This window comes from Natrix helvetica (genome assembly GCF_964273705.1).
Source record: "Natrix helvetica genome assembly, chromosome: 1".
In the NCBI taxonomy this organism is placed as follows: Eukaryota; Metazoa; Chordata; class Lepidosauria; order Squamata; family Natricidae; genus Natrix; species Natrix helvetica.
Genome location: NC_138548.1, coordinates 45,276,790 through 45,304,283, shown reverse-complemented (window position 1 = coordinate 45,304,283; position 27,494 = coordinate 45,276,790). Strand labels below are relative to the sequence as shown.

The following is a 27,494-nucleotide window of genomic DNA, read 5'->3' as shown; positions in this document are numbered from 1 at the left end:
AATGGAACCTTTTAAAGGGTACATTTTTAGGATGAGAAATATTTCAATCTGTATTGGCTTTTAATCATAGTTTAACATTTTTATCTCTATTTCCTCATAAAATACATAGTTGCTTTTGCCTTTGAAAATGCATACTTAAGCACCATTTAATTGCCTTGAGCACTATTTGCCTAAAAGTCAGATTTTTGACTTTTGGGAGAAGGTGCAGTGCTGAACGATTTTGATATAGGCTGGCTCCTTTGAACAATGTTAACTGAAAGAAGTGCCAGCTGTAAGGTTTCTTTAAATTTGATCAGTTATATTTAGTGCTTTTGAGAGCCATGTTTATTTTGAAATGAAGCTTTTACTTTGCTAATATATCTTAAGCTACCACTTTTTTTTCAACCTTTTATATATTTTATAACTGTCCTATCTATTAAATACCTTAATCTTTCATTGGTTTTTTAAAAATATCTTATTATAAGCAAAATGTTATTGTAAAACATTTTTTCAGTGTTAATATATACTATTTGTTCAAATGTTGAATAATTACAAGGAATTTTTTGAGGTGAGTAGAATGGGTAGAATAGAACTTCAGCCCTTCATTATCATCTACTCTAAACCTAGACAGACAATCTAGCAATCTATTCTAACAGCAAACAAATATTTTATTTTTAAAAAACTTATGAAGTTATTTCTGACCCTACAAAATCCATTTTCAATATCTTCATTAAGTAGGCATAGATTGGAACAATGTCTGCTTGCTCGGCAGAGTAACAGAGGCCATACTCATAGTCATTGGTGACTCATTTGATAACACCTACCTTTTTCTTAGTATGTGGTTGTTATAAAGATGCAAGGCAGGTTTGTGCTACTTTATTTCTAATAAGAATAAATTTGGTAGTTGGCAAGGGTGGATAATATATTTTCACTGGATGCATGTAAACCTTAGATGCTTTTATAAAATTCAAGAATTTCATGATATGAGGTAATAATAACTGATGTGGATAAGGATCACTAGGATTGATCTTTATGGTTTTGTGTTTTCAGGGTTAGGGCTATTGTATTCATTGATTTTTATATATATATTATATATATATATATATATATATATATATATATATATATATATATATATATATATATATATATATATATATATATATATATATATATATATATATATATATATATATATATATATATATATATATATATATATATATATATTAGTTACTCTTGGAACAAATTGCAGTCTTGAGTATGAATGAAAAGCAGGTTCATTCAGCCCTTGTTAAAAACAGATTATAAAATACAATGCTCTGTAAAATGTCCTCTACAAACCATTGTGTTACCAATATGCAGATACAAGCTTTTCTTTTTTACAGTTTATAAAATAAGGCTACTGTGCATTGCCTGTTTCTTGGAAGTGATCCTGGTCTCAGATTCTCTTTAGGTGTTTCATATACATTACTGGGCTTGAAGAGCACTTCTTCCAGTCTAGATGTTATAATTACTGATGCAAAGTAGAAATTATTTATTTAATTTATATATTATCCATCTCACTCTGAAGAGTGCCTTTGGGTAGCTTACAATTAAAATAATAAATATTAAAATATTAAAAACTTTAACTTCAAAGATAATAATTTGAATGAAGGCAACTGAAATATAGCTGTATGTTTATTTTTAAAGCGTATGAACATAATAGCATGACATCAGCTTAAGTTTCCTTATATGTTGTTCTTTCCATGTTAAACTCCAAATAACCTTCTGTTGGAGGTTATTTGGAGGTTACTTTAGTCAGTGGTGGGATTCAAATAATTTAACAACCAGTTCTCTGCCCTAATGACCAGCTGGGTAGGTGTGTCTCAGTGGTCATATGACCGTGTGGGCATAGCCAACTCAACATCACTCACATTAATGGGCTCTTCACCTTAGCTGTTACAATGTAATAAGGGTTTACCAGAGAGGCAGTTTCTGTAAGCAGGGCAATAAAGATTAGGCTAGAAACAACATCAGAATGTTTCCTTCCTGTCTTCCTTACAGGATTAGCCCTGTAAAATGAAAAAAAAAAAAGATTTCTTCCAACAACCGGTTTTCCGAACTGTTTAGAAAGTTAACAACCGGTTTTCCCAAATAGGTGCGAACTGGCTGAATCTGACCACTGACTTTAGTAGAGTCATAAAGTGAAGAGCAAGTAATATCCATATTTTTGTTATTCTGTTATCACATTTGTGGCCATATATTACTAGTAACCAGGATGTTATTGATTTGACTGGAGCCTATTCTTTGCTATAATATAATCTCCTCTACTTGTTTTTAAATTTTGGGTTGGTTTGGTCTAAAAATACATTGTATGTAGTGTGCCTTGTCCCTCCCATGTACATTTTATAGTGTGCCTTGTTTCTGACGTAGAGTTTTTGAACAAATTAACCTCTGATCTTATGATAGTGTGCACAAATAAATCTTGCTTTATTATAAATATTACAGCAATGAGGCCTACTTGATTATGTATATAAATGTAAGATTTGTACATTCAAGGCTTGCTGCTATGTTTCCAGTATAAATGTGTTCCTGAAGGGAATGTGAAGTGATCCAATGTAAAGAACTTGTTTCTATATATTTGTTCCATACCAAAACTTTGCAATATCTTAGGTAGCCTCATCTGAAAATTTGATCTCTAAATTTTGTTAATATTTAGTAATGAAACGTTTTGATGTGTTTTTAAAGTTTGTTTTCTGGACTGCTTTATATATAAAATTTATATTGAAAGTAACCTCATTTACAATTTTTAAATTGCCCGTCGTTGGGTGACATATACATTTAATAATTAATGTCATGTACATCTAATAAGTAAATAAACATTTAAAAGTTATTTGGTAACTCTGCTACCTGATTGCATGAGAATGCTCAATCTGTGATCTTTAATTTCCTTTTTATTATTCTAATCTTCCTGAATCCTCTGTATGCTCTCAATTAAATGAGTGATTACTACCTCCTGTTGATAGAAGTATTTTCAATAGTAGAAGGCCTTAAATGGATTACTATAATTACTATCACAAGATAGTAGATCCACTTATTTTTATTCATACTCAGATTACTAAAAAAAATAACATATCGTTATTAGATTAAAATATCCTATTTTTTAAAACAAATATCTCTTTAACTAGTGAGAATTATCCTTGATGGAGTACAGAAATTATAGAAACTGCATAAAATGTATCCTGTTATTAGTTGTAGATAAGTTTTCCAGTCTTTAAAGGTACAAAGAATTCAATTAAAATGTCACAAATGTTAATCATACTAATCACTCCCAGTTTTCAGAGCAATAGATATGTATGGTAATTAAACAAAAAAAAGGCAAAGATACTTTGGGGTCGCCCCCCCTCCCGTCATACCATTGTTTGCACACAAGCTGGGTTTTTTATTTGCTTGCTCTTTTGATTTTGTTTGTTTTTACTTTTCAGTCAGGCCAGCATTTCTGGAGTTTCTATCCAAATACTAATTATAGCAAACCTTAATTACCTTTTGTGATCAGCCAAGATTGCCCAAATATTGCCACCTGCTGAAATATAAATATAGTATTGTAAATCTACTTCTGAAAGAGGTTAGGAACAAATCAAATGAATTTCTTGGAGAGTGTTCCATAAATTATGGAATCCTGTAAAAAAATACCTCTGCTCTTGTTAAATGATACTTTATGTTAGATACTTGCTCTAACTACAGTGGTTTCCACCAAGGTCTTCTGTTCTGGCGGGAACAGAGGTTTAATCCTATTGGTCGAAGAGTCTGACAGCTCCCTATAAAAGGATTGAATTAGTTGAGATCCAATACTTAAGATCCAAATCTTAAGATCTAAGATTTGAAATAGGCAGCAATACTGTATCAATTTGAATTTGAGATTTGAAAGGAGTAATATTTGATTTGAACTGATTTGAGACACAGAACAACTGAGTTGAGATTTTTTAAAAAATATTTTATTGTAGACTAAGGTGACCAGACATCCTGCTTTTGGCGGGACAGTCCCAATTTTTAATAATTTGTCCTGCGTCCTGCAACGTTTTAAAAAAGTCCCGATTTTTGGTAAGGTGTGTGGCGGCACACGTGGCAAGAAAACACCGCACGGCAGTTTGCAACTGTCACAGGCTCCGGAAGCTGGGGAGGTCCTTTGCAGGTGGCTAGAACTGGCTTCCCGCAAAGGACCTCCCTGGACTTGTTTTGATGAGCGTGATGCGACTGACGGTAGTTTGTGCCGGCCGCGCCCGTTCAAACTATTGTCAGTCACCCCGTGTTCAGCAAAGCAAGCCTGGGGAGGTTCTTTGTGGGCAGCCAGTCCTAGATGCTTGCGCCTGGTGCTGCGGCTGAAGTGAACCCCCAAAGCCCCCGCCGCCACTAGAATAACTGCTGTTGCCTCCTCCTCCTCCTCCTCCTCCTCCTCCTCCTCCTCCTCCTCCTCCTCCTCCTCCTCCTCCTTGATTTTTTTTTCAAATATGAAACTTGTATTTGAATATCAGAAACTCTACCATCCTCAACCACTTGTATTTTTGAGCTAACATGTTGTAGGAAGGCGATCAAACCGTCAGTTCTAGAGGAAATCTACCCTGACTGCTCTTTAGAAGGTCAGATCCTGAAAATGAAACTCAAATACTTTGGCCACCTAATGAGAAGGAAGGACTCACTGGAGAAGAGCCTAATGCTGGGAAAGATTGAGGACCAAAGAAGAAGGGGACAATAGAGAATGAGGTGGCTGGATGGAGTCACCAAAGCAGTAGGCATGAGCTTAAATGGACTCCAGAGGAGGGTAGAGGACAGGAAGGCCTGGAGGAACATTGTCCATGGGGTCAGGATGGGTCGGAGATGACTTCACAACTAACAACAACAACCACAAAAAAGCCACAAAATTGGTCATGGTCATGTGATGACTGCTTAACAATTGGCATGACTTATAAGCATAATTCCAGGATCAATTATGGTCTTGTTGAAGACTACCTTTGGTAAAGTTAAAACAAGTGAATATGTAGGAAGGCAATGTTTTAAAAACCACTGTAATTTCAAGGGTTCTTTTAAGAATATTGTAAGGAAGTATGAGTAAGGCCTGATGTATTTTGTGAATATTGTTTGATTGGGCTAGCAAAGCACCAAGTATTAAATAATCTAATCAAAATAAACAGTGAGCCATTTCATCTGCAATAGCTGTAAGTTATGTGTGCACTGAGAAGCATGATGTAAGTTGAATCTATTACTCTGGATCACATGACCAGCAGGAAGTATGGAAGGGGCCTTAAGATGGAGCAATCACGATGCTGAACTGCCTCTTTTCATAGGGATGCACTAGAGAAATTTGTCAGGATAATTTTTTCTCTCGGCAGTCTCCCAGTCTGATTTGGCCCAAAGCAAGCTTTGTCCCAGAAACTAATAAGAGATTGTGCATACAACCCCGTATGGATATGAGAATCTTGTCCTAAAGAATGCAGTACTTTTGAGTTCCTAATAGCCGATTGTTTATGTCTGTTTTTAGTTAGTATTACTTCTTTTATTTTGATGTTTTTATTTACTGTTTTACACTGTCTAGAGCAGCGATGACGAACCTTTTTTGGCTCGCGTGCCACAAGTGGGGGGAGCGCGGGGGTCGTGTGCGGGCGTGCCGCACCCATAATGCAATGCGCGATCCCCCAGTGCGCATGCGCGCACAACGCCCCCCCCATTTTTACATGCTTTTTTCGCCCTCCCCAGGCTCCAGAGGCTTTATAGGAGCCTGGGAAGGGCGAAAAGAGCCCCCCTGCCCCCTGGAGGCCCTCCGGAGGCTTCAGGGACCGTCCGGAGGCTTCCCTGAAGCCTTTGGAACGCTTAAAACCACCCTCCGAGCAAACCGGAGGGTGGTTTTAAGCGTTCCGAAGGCTTCAGGGAAGCCTCCGGACGGTCCCTGAAGCCTCCGGGGGGGGCGGGGAGGCTCTTTTCGCCCTCGCCAGGCTCCTATAAAACCTCTGGAGCCTGGGGAAGGCGAAAAATAGCTTTTAAAAAGGTGAACTCGCGTACCCTGACAAATGGCTCCGCATGCCACTTGTGGCACGCGTGCCATAGGTTCGCCATCACGGGTCTAGAGACATGTTTTTGAGTTCGGCAGCCTTATACTGTAAGCACTATAAATAATTGAATAAATAGATGTGTTCCTGTACATGTCTATGCCTGTAACTTTACTTATCTCATGTTTCATTTGTGCATTTCAGTGCAGTTGTCTGTCCCATAGGGATTTTTTAGTAGGGATATTTTTTAGAATTCTCAACCAGATCTGGCCAATTTTCAAACTCAAGTCTTTTGCCCCTAGCTCCCTTATACCAAATTTGATTCAGTTTATTTCTTCTTTTAAGAAGGTGATCATCTGATGAGCAAATAGAGACTTTAATCTGTTTAAAAAATAATATAGACTTGTTTATATTCTTCTTTTGCTATTACACATTTTTATTATAGACATTGGAGAAAGAAACTATTGTTCATTTATTCTAGGGAAGAATTGTTTAATGTGTTACACAAAATAACTAAAGGGAATCTAAAGTAAATATTTATCTATACTTCTTTTTCAGTATCTTGGCATAAATTGTAGATTTAGTAATCAGAGGAATCTAAGCGGTTTGACCATTTATTGTAATATATCATGTCTCTTATAGACATTTCCCATTAACTTTGAAGGGGAAAGGGTTAAGAGGGGAAAGGAGGCGTTGTGACAACAGTTTATAAAATTTCAGTAGGTACAGAAAACAACACACAACATTTCAGCTGACAAATACTGAGTAAGGTTAGTAAAAAATACTTTATCATAAGCATTGCATACAATATAACATAAAAATTGGGGACGTTCATATTTCAGATTTTTAAATATAAATAGGAGATGGATTACCTGTGATGCTTATCCTTGACACCAGCTATGTATCTACTTTGTAAAAATATTTCAGGAGGAAATGTGGGATAAGATTATGTCAGGTATGATGCATAAATTTCTGTGGTACATGGCTAAGAAAGTGCTGTTAAAATATATATCATTGGGGTTCAATGTAATTCTTCACTTGTTTAAGTTAAATAAATGTCATTGGTGGAACAAACCCACTTTGCTGCAACTCCTCGTACTTCCAGAATCTGCTCCCAAAAAATTGGAATTTCCAAAGTTGATTTTGTAGTGCAAGGTATAAGGAAGCAATAGAGGAGGAAGAAATCTCTTCCTGCAACATTGTGCATTGCTTTTAATTTGAGACTATATGTCATTTCTTACGTTCTTGTGATTTTTTTCCCTTCTTATCTAATGTTAATTTATTAATTGCCACTCAGTTCTTTGCTGCCACAAGATCATATGCTTAGTAATGTAATAGTAATGGGATATTCTTTTTTTAAAGTAATTATTAAGGATTACAATTTCAATAGTAAAAACCAATACTAAACCAATAAAAGAAAAATAGAAAAAAAGGATTAAAAGTGAAAAAGTAGAAAAGACAAAAATAGAAAGAAAAAAGAAAAATAATATAGTAAAGAATGTGTGTGTGTATGAGAGAGGGGGGGGAGGCCCATCACAAATATAAAAAAAATGTATAGCAACGTTTTGCCTCTTCTTAAATTACAAATGATACTTTCCCCCATATCTTATTTCTTATCTATGAACAAATAAAGTATTGTCATTGTAGTCCTGGTGACAGCAAAACTCCATTAAGGGCTGCTAGGAATAACCCTAACCCTGTTGTAACCTTGATCAAATAATCCAACTTTATCTTTCTTCCTTTTACTTCTAACAATCTTAATCTTTAGTCCAAATATCTGATTTTTTAAATTTCTTCTTTGTTCCTTATAAATGAGCTTCAATGATTCTCCTTTGCAAATACAATATTAAAAAATTATACCCTACTTTCTTAGTTTATTATTTGTATGTCCTTTTAATTATTATTAATCAGTCTCCTCGTGGGGAGCAACTCAGGGGTGGGCTTCAAAAATTTCAGCAATGGGTTCTCTGCCCAGTTGTGGGTAGGCGTGGGCATGGTGGGCATGGTGAGCATGGTCTAGTCGGCCTCTTGCACCATGGCAGGGGGGGGTGTTTTCGCTATCCCCAGGCTCCAGAGGCTTTCTTTGAACCTCTGGGAGGGAGAAAACTGCCTCCTCCGGGCTCTAGAGGCCACTGCGGATACCAGAAATGGGCCCGTTTCCGGTCTTCCGGAACTTCCGGGATGCCTGCTTCCCCGCCTCCCCGAGCCTCCATGCGGGCCCTGCACTTAACTAGCATCCAAAATGGGCCGCATGGAGACTCCTGGGATGGGTGGGGTGGGAGGGGATGGGTGGGCGGGGCCAGCCAGGGGTGAGATTTGAAGGTTCTCCAAACTGGCCATAACGTTCTCCCAAACCCGTAGCAGCTCACCCCTGGGGCAACTGTGTGGAACACTATAGTAATGGGGATCTATGGTCCTCTACTTTATCTGGAGAGGTTCGAAGAGCTAGTCTAGTTGCTGACACTTCATTCTTCACCAAGGTCATCGGTTCTGTTTTTTGCAGAGCTAATCTTCAGTCTGCGGTTTCTTCTTCCGAACATCACATTCAATAATGAGAGACTCTGAGGAAATGAGGAGATAAAGGAGGTTACAGTTAGGGAAGCCCAACTGTTGTAAATAAGATAAGCTATTAGGATTTGTAGATCAAGTACATTGCTGCAATAAGCAAAGAAAAATAAAACAGAAATGTTCCAGAAATGAGAATAATTGTCATATGGGAAAAAAATAATATGTGGACAGAGATAATATATGGACATTTTCTCTTAAAAAGTCAGACATTTCAACTCCTAAACTAAATATCTTGAACAGGAAATAGTTTATTAAAACTATTTGGCATTATCTGGAACCCTAGTAAGCAAAACTTATAAAAGCAAACAATTCTGTAGCAGCTTGTCAATGTTGATATGTAAGTTTCTTTCACTCATATTCCAAAGTTGTAATAAATCCAGAAGAGTCTTATATTTTTAACTAATTGTATTTGATCATTAGTGGAAAAATGCACTGTAGCAGTATAAGGAGAGCGATTTTGTTCTCTTTAATTTTTAGTGTTCACACTGAAGGTTAATTATTGCTTCAGAATAAATATACTAGAATCAGGAAAGGAGGAGGAGAACTAAAGTGCTCATTTCTGGGATGTATATACATTGCAAGTATTACTTAAATTGTCATGCTTGCATGAAGACAATATAATTGGCTTTAGAGAAAAAAGGGAAGGGAAATGCTGCTGATGGTGATGAGCTTTTGAATCGAGGAGTTTTGCACTAATATCCAGCAATGGATGAATACATAATTTTTTGATAGTTGCAAACAATTTTAATAAATTATTTTGATTAAGAGTTTGGGTGCATAATTAAGAAGTTCTGTGAAATACATTATGTTTATTCTAGCTGAATTGTGTGTTAAAAATGTGTGGATGTGCCCAACAGAAATCAGCAGCACACTGTTTCAAGATGGAATATTGTACTTATGGCTCCTATGAATAAAGCTGTCTTCAAGGATACTCTAGTCTTAGTGTGTTATTCTTTTCTTGAGTTTTCTATTCTTGTTTTTTATTTGCTTTGTTTCATTCACCCAACAAAAAGTCTGTAACTTTTGGGGATGCTATTTTGTGATACCCAAACTCCTTTGTGAAATCTTAATTTTTAGTGAACATTTTATTATTGTAAATTATAATTTTGTTTTTTAAATTTATTTATGGATTTATATGACCGTTCTGGTCAAATAGCCACTTTTAATGCTTTTCGCATTGTTTCTTACTCCTAAGGGGGTCACAGTATTATCTGATTATTATATCACTAGCTTATGCTTTGTACAATGGACGGAGATTTAATACAAACACTATGAATGATCAGTCAAGTTTAAGAATTTTTGTGTGTGTTCATAACTGTGGATAGCGGTATATAATTATAGAAGCCAAGACTTAATTTTCATTTCATTTAATGTTTCATGTTTTTTATTTGATTCTTTTGGATCAACATGCAATTATAATATTTAACTTTTTTACCATTAATGCTTTTTTCTTAAGGCTGTGATAAACTCAGTCTTCATGTTAGTTTTATTCAGTTTATTAAGAGAGGTAAAAGCCACAAATGTTGCTTTGAATGTACCGTTGAACCAATATTAGGTGCTTCTTTATTTAGCTGCATCAACCAGCAAGGGAAGCTAATTGGCTAATTGTTATATCTGAATTCAACTGATATCTTTATAGTACTACAGTGGGGGATTTAGTGGGTGCCTATATCTGTCATATGTTTGTAGTTCTGAGTAAATGGAAACATTTTACTTTTTTGATATATAAAATGCACTGTTCATTTTGTGCTTTAGAAGATAGTTTTATATTATTTCTCCCCTTTTCCTTTGAAAGAAATGAATCCTGCAGAATCTATAGCTACACAATTTTCCAAAACAATGAAGTCATAAGCTCAATTTTTATTCAGTTAAATGTAATTTGGATTTTCTGTGCTTGACAGTAGAGATATATGTGTGTTCCTGAATTTAACTGATGTATAACTGTATAGTTAGATTTGTAAATTGGAAACATAAATTAAATGAGTTCTCACATCAGATCCTCTTCTGTTGCCTATATTTTGATCTCAGTCAAAATAGAGTATGTTCAACATTACTGCAAGTGTAACTGTTTTTTAATTTATATACATATTAATTACATGAATCAAGCCATGTCTCAACTCCTGAAACTTACAAAAGGAGAATTAGTTTTCTTTCAATCTCCCAATTTGTGTGCACTCCCAAGGCTTCCCCACTTCCCTGCAGCAGCCCCACACTCTTTACCAGGGATTCTCTTCTCTTTCAACATAACAACCCACATGTCTGAGATTACAAAACAACTAGGACTGCTTGGCTTCCTGTCTCTAAGCAGTGTGGCCATGTGATGTGCTTTACAATCACATTGCTTGGCTATGGAAATCCCAATGCTAGTTACAGATGTAGCTCAAGAACTACCTGTAATCCATAGAGCAGTTAAGGACAAGTTAAGGACAGGCCTATCAACTTGATCTCCCTTTTAAAAACCTCAGATAGCTTGTAGCTATTACATCAATTGGTATACAACAATTCTATTAAAATATAAATTCAGTTGGTTATAATAATGAATTTTTTTCATAAATCTATATCAGCGGCATGATTTAAATAAAACTATTTCAAGGATTTAAAAAAAGTCTTTCTTCTGCCACTTTGTTCATGTGAAAAGCAATTTATTTGTGTTCTCTGTTGAAGTATTTTTAAAAAGTTAAATATTAATTAGTTTTTATAAGAAAGTTGCTTCCAATGCCATCCATCATGGTATCCATCTATACCAGTGATTCTCAAACTTGGCGACTTTAAGTCCTGAATTCTGCGAGTTGAAGTCCACAGGACTTAAAGTTGCCAAGGTTGAGAAACACTGATCTATACTGATTATAGAGATTAGGAGTGGGCGGCATAATGTTGTGCTGATCCTCCTGTTTTCTCCATGGTCATTTCATTCAGTGTGGACAAGAGGGAGTGGTTGAGCCTGAAGTCCCCAGTTTTCAGGGTGGGTCATAGGCTTCGACACTGTCAATACATACAGTATGTGATCTACTGTGTGAGGTCAAGTATCATAACTGTGCAGATGACACTGAATTGTATATCTTGATCTCAGGTTAACCAAATGATGTCGTCAAGGTCTTATCCCAATATTTAGAGACTCTTGGGATTTGAATCCTATTGGTTCTGGCAGAAGAGACATGCTGTGGGTCCTATCTGCAAAAGAATTCCATCTGAAGGGACCTAGGAGACAAGCCCTTACTGCCTTGACACCTATCTCCTGGAACATCATGCCTCCCAAGGTCCTAATCCTTATGACCTTCTAGAAAGCCCTCAGAAATATTTTTCCTGTAAGCCTCCGAAGTCCCCTAGTAATTAGAGATCCTGTATATTGGCTGCATTATATATAATAACTTTCATATCATGGTCTTATTTTATTCACGTTTATTATTTTTAGTAGTTTTTGTACAATGTTTTCATTTTTGGTTTTATTGTATGCCACACTGAGTGTGAATTGAGCCATATAAATTTGACAAATAAATAAACATTTGGAGTGCACAATTTAGGTCTTCCTGGATTACAGCACTTCCACAAAGTACAGATGGCAGTTGTGAACAGGAAGGCATTGCACAGATCTACTTGGTGCGTCATTTCTGAAATGTGAGTCTCTTATCACTGTCAGTCATACCTTAGTCACTCGGCAAACATATTGCAATGTACCACATGTGAGGCTGCATTTGAAGACAAATTAGAAGACAATTTAGAAGCTACAGTTGATCCAGAATGCAGCAGAATAAATAAACAATTATGGCTATGACTTGGCACAACCACATTAACACCTCTTCTATATAGGCTTTATTACTTGCCAGTGAGCTTTCAGGTGCAATTTGCCACTTACAAAGCTAGTCATGCTGTAATTATCTGAGGGACAGTTTTTACCCATTGTTTCTGCCCAATCCTTAAAATTGATAGGGCTCGTTTCTTACCCCTTTATTCAAGCAAGACCATCTGACAGAGCTTAGGAAATGTCTGAAATATCTGTTGTAGAACCATCTCCTTCACACCAGAAAATTGAACAGCTCCAAGGCTTATGTTGGGTCAGTGGAAATGTTAGTTTCTCCATTTAAGTTTTCTCTCTTTTCTGGTTTAATGTGGTATTGTATCCAAGCCACCCAGAACTACTGTGAGTTTGATGACTTTAAAAATCTAGTAAATAAACAAATACTGGTGAGTTCATAGACCTCTATGAGAGTCAGTACCTCAATAATAAAGCCCAAGTACATAACAAATACACAAAGACTTTTCTTCTATTCATGCTAAACAAGCAAAAATCAGTAGGCTGCTAATGCAGTTTGACTTGAAAGTAGGCTTCTATAAAAGTCAGAAATAGGGAATGAAAGTATGATCTTTCGTACCATATGTTCGCAGGGTTTTTAAAAATGTTTTTGCCATATCTGAGCATAAGAGAGAAAACCTGTATGTTATTACTTTTCTCATTTTCAGAGATGTTGCAATTCAAATCTTTTAGCATGTCAGCTTGCAGTTAGGAAAGTAATCCTCTGTTACTGTATATAACAGTGATGCCTAATCTTTTTGTTCTCATGCTGAAAGCCATAGTGCAATGCACCCGTGATCCCGTATGCACCCTGGCCCCATGCATGTGTGCGTGACCCCCTCTATGCTCCCCCCATGCATGCGTGCGTGACCCCCTGCACTTTCCCCATGCATGCGCATGTGACCTCCACTCATGTGAGTGCATCTCCTGCATGTTCCCCATCCCCGCACATGCGTGGCAGAGACCCAAAAACCTGCTGGCGGGAGGCATATGTGCATGCATGTTGGAGCTGAGCTGGGGCAACAGCTCGCGTGCCCGCAGAGAGGGCTCCATGTGCCACCTGTGGCACATATGCCATAGGTTCGCCATCACAGCTTTATAACAAGGTTTTTTTAAATAAAGAGTTTAAACTAATTCACATATTTTGCTAAGCTTCTAAATAGTTTGTCTGTAGCTTTGTTGTGTGAACCAAGTCAGATGTAATTTAATCAAGTAAGCAGTGTTTAAATAAATCATGACTTAGTATATGTGAACCAGGGATTTACTTACAATTGCGACATTTTCTTTAATATTTGTTTTGTTACAAAACAAGAAGTGATGCTTAAACTTGGTTAACATAAGCTATGAAAAAGAGATTACTATTAATCATTTGATTGGGTAACATCTTAAATATAGGACTTGTTTGTCTGAGTTAGTTTATTCTTGGGAGCAGTTCTTCATTCAGAAAACAAAACATTAGAAATAGAGTTAGAAAACTAATCCTGGTCAACAAGGTTACCATGCTACATAGTTACAATAGCTGGTAGCCAAATCTTTTTAAAAAAGAAATATAACTAACAACATTGAGTGACACTAATCATCTAATGACAAATCATTAAAATGCAAAGACTCTTTTCTTTAAACAATATTACAGTAGGAAACCTGTGCAATTCAAATACAGACTTTGTGGAAGGAAAATTCTGTAACCAGATAACTTAAAGAAAATAGCTGCAGACAGAACTTGGTATAGAGTGTTTTTGTTTTTATTCCAGTGAAATAGATTGACAAGTAAACATTGTGAGATCGTTTAATCTAAAAGTCTATTGGCTTTCAAAATGATTTTCTGATTCAGGTATGCAGAATTGCCAGAAGGATCATGGATTTCTTTTTAAAGTCCCTTTTGAGTACTTAAAAATTACCTTTGGCACATGTATTTTTAAGCTGTGTTATTTGTTTTAAATTGCTGAAGTTTAGATGAAAACATTAGTCTCAATGACTAACTTTTTATCTGTCTCTGGAAGATGTTACGTGAGATAGACAAGTTGGCTTGCTGGGGGAAAGTCATTTTACAGCAAATAAAGAAAAATAAATAGTAAATTAGTGACTAGCTTAAATCAAGTAAACCATACTGACATAGCAAATTGTGTTATTGTTCCTTGACTTTATAGGATTTGCTGTAGTACATCAATATATAAGCTGTGTTATTGTTTTATAGAAACAAGTAGGTTCATACTTCAACAATTTCTAATTGGAAGGGGAGGAAAAATTGGGGAAAAAATAACAGGAGGAATTTGTATGAATATGTTTAAATATAAAAATTGCAATTCTAAATACCCTTACTCAAGTATTTTTAAATACAGGACCAGTTCCTGAGATGGATTGGCTGATAGAATTTGAACAGATGGGTCAGTTAAAGCCTTGAAAAAAATTAAAACAGGGATTTGAAAGAAGAAAGACAGCACTACAGTATTTATACTTATTTATTTGTATATCACCTGTATTATTTTTACAAATAACTAAAGGCGATGAACATATCCAACACACCTTCCTCTTCCTATTTTCCCCAGAACAAAAGCCTTGTGAGGTGAATTGGAGTGGGAGAGAGAGTGGATGGCCCATCAGCTGGCTTTCATGGCTAAGATGGCACTTGAACCCACAGTCTCCCGTTTTCTACCCTGGTGTTTTAACTACTAGACCAAACCTGGCTCTCTATATGTAACTGTTCTATGATAGAATTAATTAATTGCATTATACATATGCAGATTTTTTATTTTTATTGGATGAAGGTTTCAGTTTTAACTTTAGGTATCTATAATATGAAGAGCAATTCCATGAGTTATTTCTGCACAATTATTTTGGCTGCTGCTAGCCATTCAATTCTTTGTGACAAATTTCTTAAATATATACAGTATGCAGGTGAACCAATTTAGATTCTGTCATTTTAAAAGATAATAGAAAAACCTCCAGAGAACCTGGATTCCAAGGAAGACATGTCCTTCCTTCACATGGAAATCATAGATTATTTTATTAATTACATTTATAGCCTGCCTTTTTTCCGTGACATCAAGGTTTAATTAGGGGCTTCTCGTAGGCGCTGCTTGGACTTCAGCTTGCTGCGGACTGAGTTCAAATTTCTTGTAGCTCCGCCATCTTGCTCCCCTCAGAGGCTCAGTTTTAAAAAACTCAGTCGCCCTACAGGACGCAATTTTGGGGAGATCCAGTCCTTGAGCAGCAGGCTGCACCCTCTAGTTAGTATAGCATTGCTCCTCGTAATTATATAAAATAGTTTAGTTAGCTCCTAGGTAGAATTTGTTGTTTTCTCTCCCTCTTTGTCGCTTTGAAGATCTACTTGCGCGAGGCAGGCTGCCTGGAGCGTGGATCGTTTCTCACTGCAGCGAGAGCTGCCACACCACGGGGGTTCGTTTGGCGGCTGCTGACGAACAGCTGGGGGTCATGTAGGCAGTCAGGACCCCAGCGCACAGCATTAGGCTGCGCGGTTTGCCCCGGTGTCGCTCCAGGCACAGGTGCGCGTGCGGCCACCATTTTGTTTTTAAAAAATTGGCGTGCTTTTCTCCCGGGCTTTTTGCCTAGCCGCGCAGCCTATCCTCATCGCAGATCGCCGCAGAGGGAATTAAAGCGGGCCTTGCTCCAGGTCTCCTGACAGGCTCCCTTCCTTCCAGACTTCCCACGCAGCCGCAGGGGTTCTTTTGGTCACTGCCAGACCATTCACCCTTGCAATTCTAGCGTGGGTCTGCAGGCACCCAGCCTACTTCAGCCGGCGCCATTTTCCAGCCCCCACTTGCGAGCAACTCTGCAGGAATTCAAGCGCAGCAGGCCTCAGTCTCCTTCCTTCACTCACCCATCGGAGTGATTCAGCGTGGCTATGGAGAAGCAAGTGGATCATCAGGCTGGTCCCTCAGCCAGTAAACGCAGCAGGCCCAACCCTGCTGCAAAAGGTGATAGGGTGGGATGCCCAGCTAAGGGAAAGACTCCTAAAGTCAGGAAGCCCTCTAAGGCTGATGAGAGATTGGCTGAAAGACGGCAGAAGGCCCTTGAGAAGCAGTTTCAGAAGGCCCAGTCAGTTCAGCAGGACCAATCCTTAGCACCCCCACCTGGGGAGGAAGGGGTCCCTTCTCCATCTACTTCCCAACAAGGGGTATGTCCCTCCCTACCTGAGGAACGGGAGGATTTTGGATTCTCTCCCAACCCATCCAGGGCTTCACTGGGTTCCCCCAGCCACTCCCTGGCTGTAGACTCCCTTGATGAGGCAGACTCACTTGCGGGGGAAGGATCTCTGATCCACTCCGTGACTGGGCCAGATCCACCTCAGATGCACGATTCGCCCTTGTCTAAGAGCATGCAGGATGTCGTGGCACGTGCCATTTCTCGGGGCATTTCTCATGGGATGATGCAGCTGGCCTCCAAGTTGCCTCTTGCCACTGCAAACCCCAGCAAGGGCAGGCCTGCTAGGGCACAGGAGCCCCCAACTAGGGAGACCTCCCCTACTCCTACGGGCATCAGTGAGGTGTCTGATTCCGAGGAAGCGGAGCAGGAAGCTCCGGATCTCTCTGAGGATGAGAATCCCGCACCAGAGCCACCCACCTCCTCGGGTCTTTTCAAGCCCTCCATGTTTAGGGCTATCCTTACCAAAGCCCATGCCACGGGCCCCCAAATGGGCCTCCCAGCTGCAGCAGAAAAGCCCTCCTCTGATCAGGGCTCCAAGGAGGCCATTGGTCTCCAGGATCCAGGTATGGGTCTATTTAAAGAAGTCCCCGTTCCCCGGACCTGGTTCCAGCTCCACAGCTATTCATAGATATCATACAGCGCCAATGGGCCCAGCTGGGCTCCATGGCGAACCCCACTGGGAATGATAAAAAGCTGTATACCATGGAGGGCCCTCTGGAGGAACTCTTAAAGCTCCCTCAGGTGGATGAACCTATTGTATCTCTCACCTCCAACTCTGCCCTCCCGGCTAACTTGATGGAGGGCCTCAAGGCAGAGGACAAAAGAGCGGAATCATCTTCCCACAAGACTCACTTGGCCACTGTGTGGGCCATGAGGGCATCCTCCTCCTCTTCTTACTTCAGCAGGGTGGTGCTCTTCTGGCTCCGCAAGCTGTTGTCCGGCCTACTGGCTGGAGACACTAGAATGAGGCAGGACGTTAATAAGATTATAGCGGCCATTGAGTATTCTGCAGAGGCCTCACTTAGTGCCACAAAATTCTCCTCCAGGGCTCTAGCCACCAATGTGACTTCGCGCCGCCTGCTGTGGCTCCGCCACTGGCAGGCGGACGTAAAGGCTAAGTGGAAACTTGCTTCTGCTCCCTTCAAGGGGGGCAAGCTGTTTGGGGAGGCCTTGGATTCCTATCTAATCGAATCCAAGGATAAACGGAAGGTATTACCAGCAATGACTAAGAAACCGGACCGTAAGGGCCACCTCTTTCGTAGGAGTTCCTTTCGGGGCTCAGAACCCTCCACCTCTTCAGGAGGTACCGGCCGGCCCTACACCCAGACCCAGGATCGTCCCCAGGATAGATCCTCCTACAGGGATAAGAATAAGCAGCAGAACTACCGTAGGCCTTTCCGAGGGAGGTACTCCAATTGCTCCTTCTGAAAGCCAAAGTGACCATTACAGGGATCCTCCCATAGGCGGCCGTCTCCAACTCTATGCTGCCCAGTGGGAGGAGACCACGACGGACACCGGGATTCTCAACACGGTCCGTCACGGGTTGACCCTAGACTTCCTCTCCTTCCCCCCGAGGACCCTCGTCCGTTGTCCCATTCCCAGGTCACCCCACAAATTCCAGCTCATGAGGGCGGAGATAGACCATCTATTAGAAATAGCGGCCATAGAGAGGGTACCCGAGGGGCAGGAGTGCACAGGCTTCTACTTCATCCTGTTTCTAGTCCCCAAGTCATCCGGGGGAGTGAGAGCAATTCTGGACCTCAAGAGGCTCAACAAGCATCTAGAGTACAAACGCTTCAAGATGCAGTCCCTTCAGACCATTCTGGGCTGCATCAGACAGAAAGACCTCTTGACCTCCATAGATCTGAAGGAGGCGTACCTGCATGTTCCAATTCATCCGGCGCATTGCAGGTTCCTGAGGTTCCAGTTTGCTGGCCAACACTTCCAGTACAGGGCCCTCCCCTTCGGTCTTTCGTCGGCCCCACGCACCTTGACGAAGCTGCTGGCCGCCATCGCGGCACACCTCCGCTCTATTCCGGTGAGGCTGGAATGTTACCTGGACGACACCCTCATCCACTCTTCGTCCAGGGGGCAGGCCCAGCAGGATCTCAACATCACCATCTGAGTCCTGCAACAACACGGGTTCTCGGTCAACATTGTCAAGAGCCACCTGACCCCAACCTGCAGAATCCAGCACCTCGGCACGGTGATCAACTCTGAGTTTTGCAAGGTCTTCCTCACACAAGAGAGAGTGGACAGTATCAGGTATCTCGTGTGGAAGATTCGATCCACGGGGTCAGCGTCGGTCGTTTCCCTCTCCCAACCTCTGGGGAAACTGGTGTCTTGCATCTCGGTGGTCCGGTGGGCACGACTACACACGCGGGATCTCCAGTGGTTCTTGCTGCCACTCCAGCGACGCAAGGCCAGCAACTCCAAGAAGGTGGTGCGCCTACCTCCCAAGGTACTTCGCTCCCTCCGGTGGTGGCAGTTGGACGCTCTCCTGAAGGGCTGCTACTTCAAGGAGCCGGAGCGCCTGGTCATAACAACAGATGCCAGCCTCTTCAGGTGGGGTGCCCACCTTCAGAACCAGGTGATCCAGGGCAGATGGTCACCAGCGGAGCTCGCCTACAACATAAATTGGCTGGAGCTCCGGGCCGCCAGATTGTCCCTACGCCACTTCCTCCGGCTGGTCAGGAACAGAGACATGCTGATCCTGACTGACAACATCGCCACAAAAGCGTACATCAATCATCAGGGCAGCACAAGATCCCTTGCCCTGATGTCAGAGGCGGAGGCTCTGGGAAGGTGGGCAGAGAAACACCTAACGTCCCTGCGAGCAGACCACATCTCGGGAGAGGACAACGTGACGGCAGACTGGCTCAGCAGGACCACCATCCAGAACGCAGAGTGGCGTCTCCACCCAGCGTTGTTTCGTCAGCTGTCACGGAGGTTCGGCCTTCCGAAAGTCGACCTCTTCGCGTCCCCGACCAATGCCCAACTCCCCAGGTACTTCACGAGGTTCCAGTGTCCCGGAGCGGAAGGCACAGATGCCCTTCGGTCTCGCTGGCCCCCGGGCCTGTTATACGCCTTCCCGCCCCTCCCTCTGATTCCTCTGGTCATCAGGAAGATTTTGTCAGAGGGTGCGGAAGTGTTGCTGGTAGCTCCTCACTGGCCAAGGAGATCTTAGTTCGCCGACCTCGTCAGCCTCTCCGTGTCACACCATTGGCACATTCCTCAGGATCAGATCTCCCTCAGCCAGGGGGCAGTTCAACATCCAGAGCCCCAGTGGCTTGCCGTATGGCACTTGAGGGGGACATCCTGAGACTCAGCTCCTTTTCAGAGAAGGTCATCCGTACCATCCAGGCGTCCAGGCACCCATCGACGGTCAGAATCTACGAGGCCACTTGGTCGTCGTTCTCTCGCTGGTGTCTCCAGCATCAGGTCATCGCTACATCTGCCACCGTCCCTCAGGTCCTGGACTTTTTGCAGGAGGGCCTGGACAAGGCCCTGGCGCCCAATACCCTCAAGCACCAGACGGCTGCCTTGGCCACCATCTTATCCATGGACTCCCACCTGCCACTCAGCAAACACCCGCAGGTGCGTAGTTTCCTTAAAGGTGCCACCAACCTGTCTCCTCCCACTATCCACAGGTATCCGACTTGGGACTTGGCTGTGGTGTTACGCTCTCTGTCTGAGGCTCCCTTTGAACCTCTTCGGACCATCAGATTGTGTCACCTGACTCTAAAGACAGCTTTCCTTATTGCCATTACTTCGATGCGTAGAATCTCCGAGTTGGCCGCTCTGTCAGTCAGAGACGATCTTTGTGTCATTCACTCCGACAGAGTGGTCCTTCGACTGGATCCAGCATTTGTGCCTAAAGTTAACAGCGTTTTCCACAGATCACAGGAGGTCGTCCTCCCGGACTTTTGCCCGCGCTCCAGACATCCCAGGGAACGTGGGTGGCATAAGCTGGACGTGCGTCGCGCACTGCGAATCTACATGAAGAGGACAAGTCCCTTCCGCAAGTCAGAGGCACTTTTTGTGTCTTTTCAACCTGCTACTATGGGCAGGAAGGTTACCTCTTCCACCATTGGCCACTGGATAAGAGTGTGTATCCAGCTGGCATACGAGCATCAAGGCAGACCGCTTCCTCCTCATGTCACTGCCCATTCAACGAGGAGTGCTGCAACCTCGGCTGCATGGGCCACCCAAGCATCCATCGAGAACATCTGTCGGGCCGCTACGTGGTTGAGCCCGTCGCCTTTCATCAAGAATTACAGACTGGATGTTTTCGCCTCGGCTGAGGCAGCCTTTGGGAGGAGAGTTCTACAGAGAGTTGTCGTGAACCTCGCGGCTGTGGATAATTCTTCCCTCCCTGGGACATCATAGCTTTGGTATGTCCCGTGCTTGGACACTCCAAGCAGCGCCTAGGAGAATGACTGTTGGCTTACCTGAATGGTCTTTCTCTAGGCGCTGCGGGAGTGTCCAACCCCACCCTGTATAGGGGCCACGGGGTACTTTCCATTTGACCTTCGGATTATCGCCGTTGACAGGTCCTTTGGACTATTTCTTCGTTTTTTAAAACTGAGCCTCTGAGGGGAGCAAGAGGCAGAGCTACAAGAAATTTGAACTCAGTCCTTGGGCAGCAAGCTGAAGTTAACCCGTGCCTGGACACTCCCGCAGCGCCTAGAGAAAGACCATTTAGGTAAGCCAACGGTCATTTCCTAATTTTATTTCCTACAGCAACAAAGTAGTTATAGTTGCAAAGTAGATTGAGCTACAAGAATGATTGATCCGGAGTCACCTATTGATCTCTGTGGTTGAATGGGACTTGGGTCTGGTTTTCCTCAGCACATTGGATACATGATTCGTCTGAATTTAAACTGCAGAAAGAAAATTTCAGATTTAGTATTAGAGGGAAAAACATGTTAGAAAATTAGAAAAACTTCATAACAGTAAGAATTAAAAAGTTTCCAAGTAAAAGTTAAGAAGAGAATAATAAGAAAAGTTAACAGTGGAACCAGAGAGCTGTTGGGCTTCTTTTCACTGGAGTCATTGAAGAAGATATTAGAAAACTAGTTCTTTTGATGCATTAAATTGCATTCCTCTACTCAGCAGTTGGACCGATTCAATGGTCTAAATTAGCTCTTCAGAGTGGATATAATTTTGTTTGAGCTTCAGGTTGTCCTTATAATTGAAGCAAGTATTTTATTTTCAAACTTTCTGAAATTGTATCAGTAGAATACACAGGTAGAGAGCGAATCTGTATCTTCCTGTATCTGTGGGGCTGTTTTCTACTCTGTTCATCAGACAGACTGATCTGAGTAAGGTCAACTCCCCCCCCTTCATAATTTGATAGGGTCTTATAAGATAACTTTCTCAGTAGACTCCTCCCCCCCCCCACACACACACACTTTGAAATTCCCTTCCTGCACAGTTTTGGTTGTCTGTTTCTTCTAAGCTTTAGGAAAACTGCTAAGAGCTGCCACTTCCATCTGGCACAGGAGTTGGGAATGCTTTGATTAGAAAGGAGACTACAAGTATATTATTGCTATAATTTTCTGGTTTTATTTTTATTTTTTAACTTTGATCAGTTTTGGTTTCTAGGTTTTTGGGTTTTTTGTAATCAGCGTCTTACTTTATGATGAGTTAGGTTTAGCTACTCTTTTTGGAATTGAGTACCATACAAATAAGTAAAGTAAACAAATAAATCTCATGTTTTGTTGACAATTTTGTAAGCCACTATTAGTCTGTATTTGTTTGGCAGTATATGTAAGTATACTAAGTATGAAATAAGTAGTGAGACATCAGAATTGGATTTTCAGAAACAATCTCTGCTTCCAGGATAAGGAGGGCAGAAAATTAGTTATGGGCCCATGTTATGTTCTTTGATATATGTTCATTTTTTGTAGAAGAAGATATCTTCATTCCTATCTCATTTGCCAGAATTTTAAAGCAGAAGCAACATTTTATCAAGCAAGTAATTACAGTTTGTCATGCAACTGACTCAGTAGGCAAATTTGGGTTTTATTAGTTTCACATAGTTAATAATAATAATAATAATAATAATAAATTTAGATTTATTAGCCGCTCCCTTTCCAAGTAGGACTCGGGGCGGCGTACAATGGAGCATATAACATGAAACATATATAACAACATCAAACGTACATACACACACAACACACATACATACACGGAGGAGGAAGCAAATTACATCAATAGACAGTTAAAAATCTGCTTTAAAATACCCCAATTGTAAAAAACCCAATAAAATTAATATTTAAGAACAATTTAAAAAACAGTTTGGAGGAATGGGAAAATTACGATTGCGATTGAGCCAGGCCGGATAATTGAAAGAGGTGGGTCTTCAGCTGTACACGGAAGGAGCGGAGATCGGAAATCATCCTGATGTCACGGGGGAGGTCATTCCATAGGGCTGGGCCCATCACAGAGAAGGCTCTGCTCCTGGGTGTCGCCCCCCGGCACTGTTTGGCGGACGGCACCCGGAGAAGTCCCTCTCTGTGTGAGCGAATTGGTCGTAGGGATGTGTGGGGCAGGATGCGATCCTGCATATAACTAGGCCCTGTGCCATGGAGCGCTTTAAAGATCATAATCAAAACCTTGAAACGCACTCGGTAGACCACAGGCAGCCAGTGCAGCTCGCGCAGGAGAGGTGTTACAGGGGAGTATCTAGTCCTCCCCATAATCACCCGCGCGGCCGCGTTCTGGACCAATTGTAGTCTCCGAGTGCATCTCAAGGGAAGCCCCATGTAGAGAGCATTGCAGTAATCCAGGCGAGACGTCACTAGCGCATGGGTGACTGTGCGTAGGGCATCCCGGTCCAATAAGGGGCGCAATTGGCGCATCAGGCGAACCTGATGGAACGCCCCCCTTGCCACGGCTGTTACATGGTTATCCATGGACAGCCGGGTATCCAGGAGGACGCCCAAATTGCGCACCTGTTCCATGGGGGCTAGTTGGACGCCCCCGATGGCCAGAGATGGAAGCACCTGGTTGAACCGGGAGGCCGGAAGCCACAGCCACTCCGTCTTGGAAGGGTTGAGTTTTAGTCGGTTGCCATCCATCCAGACCCGTACGGCCTCCAGACACCGGGACATCATTTCGACGGCCTCATTGGGGTGGTTCGGAGTGGAAATGTATAGCTGAGTATCATCAGCATACAGATGATATCCCACTCCAAAACCACGGATGATCTCGCCCAGCGGTTTCATATATGTGTTGAACAGGAGAGGCGAGAGCACCGATCCCTGTGGCACTCCACATGTGAGTGGCCTCCGGGTCGAACTCTGCTCCCCTGTCAACACACGTTGCGTCCGACCAGAGAGGTAGGAGCCAAAGCACCGTAAAACGGTGCCTCTGACTCCCAGCCCCTCTAGCCGGTGCAACAGGATACCATGGTCGATGGTATCGAACGCCGCCGAGAGATCTAATAGGACCAGGATAGAGGAACAACCCCTATCTCTGGCCCTCCAGAGATCATCAACCAATGCGACCAAGGCCGTCTCCGTGCTGTGCCCGGGTCGGAAGCCGGACTGGCGCGGGTCTAGATAATCATTTTCCTCCAGGTGACGTGGGAACTGCTGTGCTACCACACTCTCTACAACCTTCGCTAAAAAAGGAAGGTTGGAGACTGGACGATAATTGACTAGGTCCGTTGGGTCCAGGGAAGGCTTCTTGAGCAGGGGCCTCACCACCGCCTCTTTCAAGGCGGCCGGTAGAGACCCCTCACCCAGCGAGGCGTTCACCAGGCCCAGGAGCCAGTCACGCGTGACCTCCCAGGATGCCAGTACAAGCCAGGAGGGACACGGGTCCAATAAACATGTGGTGGGTCGCAGACGTCCACGCAACCTGTCCAAATCCTCGATGGCAACCGAGTCAAACTCCTCCCAAAGCGGTCCCTCAAGACTCGCAACGGGCGTCTCTACTGAACCACTGAAAGGGGTCCATCCCATCCGGATTTGAGCGACTTTGTCCTGTAGATAATTCCCAAACTCCTCTGCTCTACCCTGTAAAGGGGCTTCCCGTGGTCTCTCAAACAAGAGGGAACGGGTCACCCGAAACAGGGCGGCAGGGCGGTTATCTGCAGACGCAATAAGAGCAGCGCAATGTTGACGTTTGGCCGCTCTTAGTGCCACAAGGTACGTCTTCAAATATGCTCGTGCCTGTGCTCGGTCAAATTCGGAGCGGGAGGATCTCCAACGACTCTCTAGGCGTCTCTTGTGGCGTTTCATCACCCTTAGCTCCTCGGTAAACCAAGGTGCCAGGGTGGTTCTTCGCCGCAGGAGAGGCCGCAAAGGCGCCACCCGGTCTAGGGCCCCGGTAGCCGCACTATTCCATGCGACTACCAGGTCCTCTACTCGGGGGCGGGTCAGGTCCACAGGAGGTGGCCCAAGTTCCGTCTGGAACCTATCCGGTTCCATCAGGCGCTTGGGGCGGAACCATCTAATACCTTCCAGTTCCGCCTCCTCGCGGCGGGGGGTAGCACCAGGGAAGTCCAGCCGGAGAAGTGAGTGATCCGACCATGACAGGGGAATAGTGTCTAGATCCCCTATTCCCAGATCACTCGTCCACTGGCCAGAGACAAAAACAAGGTCCAGGGTGTGGCCTCCCTCGTGAGTAGGGCCCTGAATTAACTGGGCCAGGTCCATGGCTGTCATGGAAGCCATGAACTCCCGAACCCCCTCAGACGCTTCTCCCATCGACGGCAGATTAAAATCCCCCATCACTAAAAGTTACCCTATAGAGTTGTGTTTAACTGCATACCAAACTGGCATTTTCATTGTCCACAGTGTAACATCAACCTGGTATCATTTTCCTATCTCCCTTCCCTTCCTTTCCAGCTTGGTTTATATGCTGTCCCAGTTGAAATGAATTGGAAGCAGCTTACATACCTAAATACATACTAAGATCAAAACAGTTAAACAAAAATAACAGCATAATGGTACAATGTTTGAGAGAAATACCAATCACATAAATAATCCTACTTCGTTATAATTCAGATCCTTCTTTGATTTTGCTCATACATACGGATTCATAATGCTGCTGCTGTTTGAAAACAACAACATTATACACAGTGGTAATATGCTAAAGAAACTAAAGGCAAGAAATAAACGATAAATAATAAATAAATAAACTAAAAGGAAACCTACGCAGATCTAGTTTACTTTATCAACTCCTTATATTTTTGTCCCTGCACACTGCCTTTGTTTTTGTCACATCTAAATACTATTTCATACACTTGGTTTTTTAAACTTCTCTGTTTTAAGCCTCTCTGTTTTTGAGGAGCTCATCGTCTTCATTCAGCCATGACTTTCTCTGTCTTCCCCTTCCTTATTAATTCTTCCTTTATATATTTGTTTTTCAATTCAGTTCTCATTCTCTTTATTTAACTATATACTTTTTGCATACTTGTTTCTCTTATGTATCTGACCATCTTACCAAAAATACTATCTTTGTGTCTTCTATCTCAATGCATTCCTTACCACTGGTACCTCCCCTTCTAAACTCTGCATCTAAGATACTTGGTTCAGAATTTAGAACATTATTTCATCTGTTGGATGACCACCATCTTTCCATTTTTCATACAGGACTGTGCAGTATCATTTTTAGCATCAATTGAGGGGAGGGAATTAGCTTTCAAGGCCCATTTAAAGGATATGTTCTTTCCAGATTTCTTCAAATGGATAGCACCCATCATTATATTTGTATTTACTGAATAAATACCCTACTCCATTCCATTTGTACTCTATTCATTCCAATATTCTCCCAAACAAAATTAATTTCCCAATTTAATCCCGTACTATAAACTGGACCTCCACTCCCAGAAAGACACAACCATTAGAAAGGCTGTCATCTCTTTCATTCCCCTTCTCCAGATCCCCCTCCAGATAAATAATTTGCTGCTGAAACTTGTGCATGAAGAGATCATGATGAAGAAGAGCTGGATATTTACTTCTAACTGCATCCTTTGAGTGGTCAACTATGAATTCACACAGTCCACTCCTCTACTTTGCTTGGTCTCAGGTGATCTTATTTTTCCTTCAGATCTGCTGTGTTAATTTTAAAATCTGAAAAAGTTCAGCTAATCACATTATATACATGGGAGGGGAGGGCATCCTATCAAATCTTTTAAGTTCTGTAAGGTTTTGAATAGGACTTTGTGCAAGCACATTACCCATGTGTGTGAATTCAGGGAACCACTCAAAGAACTGCACTAATGGATACAAAATAATTTTTCTCAAGTCTATTCACATTAGATTATTATGTTCTAAAATATAATGATGTCAAAATGTTTCTAATTCAAATAATAATTTGGAAATGAGAAATATTCCAAAACGTGTGATCTTGGATGACTAAATCTACATTGTTATAAGCTGAAAATTTAGCTCAGTTGTCTGTCTCATGAACATGTTGGTAAATCATTTAAATGTTACACTGAAGAAGGTCTGATAGTAAAAGTTGAAATATTTTGAATTCATTTAAAGCAAATCATAATGGTTGGGTTAGGTTTTACGAGTTCATTTTATTGTATTCTCTTAATAGTATGTGTAAATTTCTTTTTCACATGTTTTTAATTTAAAAATTGATTTATCTGGTTTATGTATTTTTATGATATGAGGTTCCATTTCCTAGCAATTTCCCTTTTCTTTTTATTTAACTTGATTTCATAGAAAATGTTTAAAAATGTTTTGTTCTTTTTTAAAAAAAATAAGTTCTGGTCAAGACGTCCAAGGGACAAGTGTGGTTGCAAATCTTCCAGTCCTGATGCGACAGAATCCTACAGAGACGCTGAGGAGAGTCTTGCCAAAAGTTCGAGTAGGTATAGCATGCTTTCCTATTAAAGTATTCCAGTTATACCAAAAACAAACCTCCCACTGATTTTAACAGCTGTGAATATTTTATTACAGCACAAATTATGTACAAGTAGTCGTTGACTTACAGCCATTTAT

At 41.8% G+C, this 27,494-nt stretch overlaps 1 protein-coding gene across 4 annotated transcripts in view; it reads left to right on the top strand.

Annotated features, from left to right (window-relative positions):
• PPP4R4 (protein phosphatase 4 regulatory subunit 4) overlaps positions 1-27,494 on the top strand; it is a 68,857-nt gene that overhangs the window by 1,981 nt on the left and 39,382 nt on the right. For all 4 annotated transcript variants that reach the window (XM_081939448.1, XM_081939449.1, XM_081939450.1 and 1 more), the window contains one exon: positions 27,258-27,360. In XM_081939448.1, coding sequence (XP_081795574.1) covers positions 27,258-27,360 — 103 coding nt within the window. The remainder of the gene's footprint in view (positions 1-27,257; positions 27,361-27,494) is intronic.